The sequence below is a fragment of the Pteropus vampyrus genome, unplaced genomic scaffold (genome assembly GCF_000151845.1).
Source record: "Pteropus vampyrus isolate Shadow unplaced genomic scaffold, Pvam_2.0 Scaffold140, whole genome shotgun sequence".
In the NCBI taxonomy this organism is placed as follows: domain Eukaryota; kingdom Metazoa; phylum Chordata; class Mammalia; order Chiroptera; family Pteropodidae; genus Pteropus; species Pteropus vampyrus.
The window spans coordinates 6,171,337-6,176,691 of NW_011888921.1; the positions used below are offsets into that span (position 1 = coordinate 6,171,337).

At 38.4% G+C, this 5,355-nt stretch overlaps 1 protein-coding gene across 1 annotated transcript in view; it reads left to right on the forward strand.

Moving 5' to 3' along the window:
* The first annotated feature begins 647 nt into the window (after nt 1-647).
* Nucleotides 648-5,355, forward strand: part of TMPRSS12 (transmembrane protease, serine 12) — a 29,028-nt gene continuing 24,320 nt past the window's right edge. Inside the window, exons 1-2 of the mRNA XM_011368353.1 lie at nt 648-828; nt 2,291-2,486. Coding sequence (XP_011366655.1) covers nt 648-828; nt 2,291-2,486 — 377 coding nt within the window. The remainder of the gene's footprint in view (nt 829-2,290; nt 2,487-5,355) is intronic.

The window sequence follows — 5,355 nt, forward strand, 5'->3', positions numbered from 1 at the left end:
ATCAGTAGATACAGAAAATGCATTTGACAAAATGCAACACCCATTTATGATTAAAAAAAAAAAAACTCTTGGTAAACAACAAACAGAAGGAAACTTCCTCAACCTGATAAATATCTACCAAAAAACCTACAACTAACATCATACTTACTGGTGAGAAACTTGAAGTTTTCCCACTAAAATCAGGAATAAGGGAAGGATGTCCCCTCTTACCACTGCTCTTCAACATCATACTGGAAGTCCTAGCTAATGCAATAAAACAAGAAAAAGAAATAAAAGGTATACAGATTGGGAAGGAAGAAATGTCTTTGTTCACAGATGACATGATTGTCTATGTAGAAAATCCAAGATTCTACAAAGAAACTCCTGGAACTAAAAAGTGGTTACAGAAGGGTTACAGAATACAAGGTTAATATACAAAAGTCAACTGCTTTCATATATACCAGCAATGAACAGTTATAAATTGAAATTTCAAAATAATACCATTTTACCTTGGCATCCCCCAACATAAAATAACCTAGGTATAAATCTAACAAAACGTATAGGAGAACTTCACGAAGAAAATTACAAAACTCTGATAAAAGAAATCAAAGAACTAAATAAATGGAAAGATATTCTATGTTAATGGATAAAAAGATAATATTGTCAAGATGGCAGTTCTTCCCAACTTGGTCTACGGATTCAGTGCAAACCCAGTCAAAATTCCAGCAAGTTATTTTTGTGGATATCAACCAATTCTAAAGGTTATACAGAAAGGAAGAAGACCCAGAATAGACAGCACAATATTGAAGGAGAGGAACAAAGTTGGAGAACTGAGTACCAGGCAGGGTGGTATTAGTGAAAGAACCAACAAATAAATCAGTGGAAGAGAATGGAGAGCCCAGAAAGAGACCCACAAAAATATAGTCAACCAACCTTCGACAAAGGAACAAAGGTAATACACTGGAGCAAAGGCAATCTTTTCAATAAAAAGTGCTAGAACAATTAGACATCTGTATGGGAAAAAAAAAAAAAATCTAGACAGAGGCCTTACCATGCTTCACAAAAATTAACCCATAATGGATCACAAACCTAAATGTAAAACACAAAAGTATAAAACTCTCAGAAGGTAACAGGAGAAAATCTAGATGACCTTGGATTTGGCAAAGGCTTTTCTCAGCTTCCCCACCTCCGCTTAGAAGCCCTTACTTCTAGAAGCCTTCCTGGCCATGAAAGCCAGAACTAGTAGCGGCCCAGTGGGTCCAGAATCTCCCAACTTGAACACCTTCCGGAAGCGGGACTCATCCGGGCAACTCGGCTGGCCCCACGGGCCACCGCGCGCCCCACCCCGCCTCTGCCGCCTCGCACACCTCGTGGTTCGGGTCGTGGCCCGACGTGCTCACCGCCATCTTGCCCGACTGGAGCTCTGAAATGGGGCCGGCGCTGCTGAGCGCGGTGCTGCTGTTTGTGGGGAGCCCTCTCTTATACTCAGAACACTACTTGGTCTCAGAAGGGAGCAGGCGCGGCCCTCCTTGGGGACAGGCCAGTGGTCCACGGTGGCCCGAGGCTGTGCGGGGGCAACCCAGACAGCAGAAGGGGCGCCGGGCTCAGGAAAAGGAAGGGTTGGAAGCAGAGGGCAGTGTCTGTTAGTTCTGTTTAGACAGTCTCCCTTGCCTCCTGCTCACTTCTATAGTGTTTGATTTTGGGTCTCTCCTTTTCCGTCGTTCCAACTGCCTTTAACTAAAAATTTACAGGCCTCAGCATCCAATTATAATGAGTACAGCAGCAGTAATAGTAAATAGGCCATTCACTTGTGTGGGGCATCTAGATGTGCTCGAAACTTTCCGGGGGGTGTCATTTCCATTGTACAGATTAATAATTCTTTGGAATCTAGAGTTGAAAGGTCTATTAGATGACCTTTTCATACTACAATTGAGAAAAATTAACCCAATAAGTTAAACGCCAAGTATTAGAACTTGTAGCTGTTGATTCACCAGTACCAGGGTCTTAAATCGCCATTTCATACAGAGAAGAACGTGACACCTGGCCAAAGAAACATCACGTTTTTATACTTGGGGACAGAATTTTTAAATTAATGAATTCTGTTCATTTAATGTCTTTTTATTTGTAAGTAATTAATTCAGACATGTTTATCTTAATTTTTTTTTCCGCCTCAAAATATGGGCATGCTTTAGGTGTCCAGCTTGCTTAATCAGTTTTTAAAACAGGAATTTAAAAGATTACATTAATGTGTTAAGATTAGGAAGTAATACACATATGTTCAGTCCAAGTAATATATCTTTTTTATTTTTAGATTGTGGAATAGCACCACTTGCTGATGGGTTGAAAAGACCTCGGATTATAGGGGGCACAGATGCTCAAATTGGTGCATGGCCTTGGATAGTTAGCCTGCAGATTCAATATGGCAAAATTCTTGCTCATGTATGTGGGGGAAGCTTAGTGAGAGATCGCTGGGTCCTCACAGCTGCCCACTGCACTAAGGACTCTAGGTATGTATTCAGAACACAACTACTTTATTCTCTTCTGGGATATTTTAAAGAGATAGAGAACCATTCACTTCAGTCATGTTCAGTTAAGCTATGTTTGCATGAACTCATAATGCTTCGTATGTACTACATTGAATATCTGTTGCAATGAATCCTTTAAGTCAGAGGTCAACAAACATTTTCTGTAAAGACAGTAAACATTTTAGACTTTGGAGGCCATATGGGCTCTGTCACAACTATTCAACTCTGCCATCGTGGAACCAAAGTGGCCACAGACAACACATAATTAAATGAGTGTGCGTTGTTTGTGAACACTGAAATTTGAACAAAATACTATTTCATTATTTTAAGTTTTCCCCTCAACCATGTACAAGTATAAAAACATCTGTGCTCATTAGCTATATAAAAATAAGAGACAGGCCAGATTTGACTTGAGGGTTGGAGTTTGTCAGATCTTGCTTTAAATAATAAAACTTTTCTTTTAGCTTTTAAATTATATTGTAACCATGTATTTGTCTTTCTTACCATTAGATCATGAATTATTTGAAGGCAAGAACTACATGTTTAATTTTGTATTCTTGGTATTATTTAGAGGACTCGGCCTGCTTTATAGGAGACATAATCAATGTTTACTGCATCTATGGATGATGTCGATCTTGGAGAAAGAGAATTTACCACAGTTAGAATAGAACTTTATGACCCTCCTAACCATTTAATATGAAGCTCTAAGATAAATTTTTTGGGAGACCATGGTACCTGTTATATACAGTCTTGCTTTAGTCTTTAATTTTTAAGAGAACAGCTGTCTTGAAGAATGAAAAGTTAGAGGAACTAACAACTTTAAAATTCAATTGAGGGCAACTGGCTTGAGGGGTAGATTTTAATATGTATATTTTTAAACATGGATTTCCGTTCCATAAACTTGCCTTTTGAGGAACAGATTAGAAAAATGGGATGATACTAAGGTATAAACCAAGGGTACAGAAAGAGATATAGAAAAAAGCTTCCAAGTTAGGAATCAATTCTGTTTTTCCAGGTGTGGGTGTTTTACAACTGTTTTCTAACATGCTGTCTTTAAAAACTCCTTTCTACAGCTTTCAAACCTTAAACCAAGGGAGGAAAGGCCTGCTTGATATGGTTTGAAAATGCTTGGAAAAGCTCTTCTTGCCTACTAAGTCCTAACATTTTGCCTTTACTGGTCTGTGCCTTTGGCACAACGGGGAAAACAATGAGTTCAGAGTGGGGAGACCTGTATTTTAGTCTCTCCCTGACACTGTGGTGCAGTGGCTTTATGTAAGGTTCCAAAACCTACTAGATGTATGACCGTGGTCACTGCAGCTTTATTATACTAACAGAACCTTAGAATTCAGAGAAGCATTTTAAATGTCTAGTCCCATCCACTGTCCTGTATATGAATCCTTCTTACAATATTGGAGTAAAGGGTTCTCTAGTCTGAAATAATTATTGTTTTAATGTATTGAGTCAAGCATTTTTTTCATGCATAATTTCCTCTAATCTTTACAACTACTCTTTGTTGTAGAAGACCCGGAGACTTGAGCATTTTTAAGCACCTTGTTCATGGTTCCATGGCTGGAAAGCAACAAAATCAGGGATCAAATCCAAGTTTGTCAAAATGAAAACCCACACACATTACTACAACTATATCTTATGGCTCTCTACTTGAAATACCTCTTGTGATGATGAACTGCTACCTTGGTAGACTCTCATTTTGATTTCAGAAAGCTTTAATTCTTAGGAAGCTTTTCCTTATGTTGAACTAAGTGTCTTGGTTTTCATTCTGCCCTCTGAAAACATATATATAGTAAACTTAATTCTTCTTCCAAGCATTTGAAGATAATGTTCAATTCTACGTAACATTCCCAATACTAAATCCTATTGATGTTTTCACCCCTTTACTCAATAAACATTTACTGAATATATGTTATATACTAGGGACTAGACTAGGTGCTAAGGAAGTAGACATTACTGAGGCATAGTCTACTTTTCAGGAGTTTCTTCCTATCTCAGAGGACTAACTCTGCCACCTTCTATTCCTGTTCCCCATCACTTCCTAAACCTTGCACCATCAATTATCCCTTATTCCTTCTTAAAACAACCACTTATCAAAGACCTGTTCTGAGATTAGGTGTTGTCTAAGAATGTTACATATAATTCTGTATTTAAAAAGCCCTCCCAGCATCCCTCTGAATAGCTATTATTACCTCCACTTTTACACTTGAAAAATCTAGAGATCAGAGTGATTTGGACTTGCCCAGATTGCTGTTAAGTGGCAGCCTATTGATTTAAACCCAGGTTTCAAACCTATGCTGTTTCATTATACCTCATTGTCTCTTTAGTATTTTTCAATCTCTTCCTCTTGTATCTTCCTACAACCTTCAAACATGTTTAGGTCACCTCATTGTTATTTACAAACACTACCTATGTTCTTCTCTCCACTGTTAGACTCCTTGAAAGAGAGACTCCCTTTTCCTTCATCTTCGTTGACTCATAAAATCCCAATTGCTATGTGACATTGATGGCCCAAACAATTAAAAATCCTCTTTCATACCAAATCCAATGACCTCTTCTCAGTCCCCATATTTGATCTAACATTTGACAAGTCAACTGCTACTCTCCTTGAAACTATCTCTTTTCTTGATTTCTAAGACACCACTCTCTATCTCCCCTTTTCTTCTTTTCCTTGATGAGTCTCTGTCATCTTTTAAATGGCAATATTTTCCAGAATTCCACCTTCTATCCTCTGGCCTTATCATCTGTACTCTTTCCTAGAGGTATCTCATTTACTTCTGTTTCAGCGGTCACCAAGTGCTGGCAACTTTCAAGTCTTTCCAACTGAGTGATAGTTCTAGCT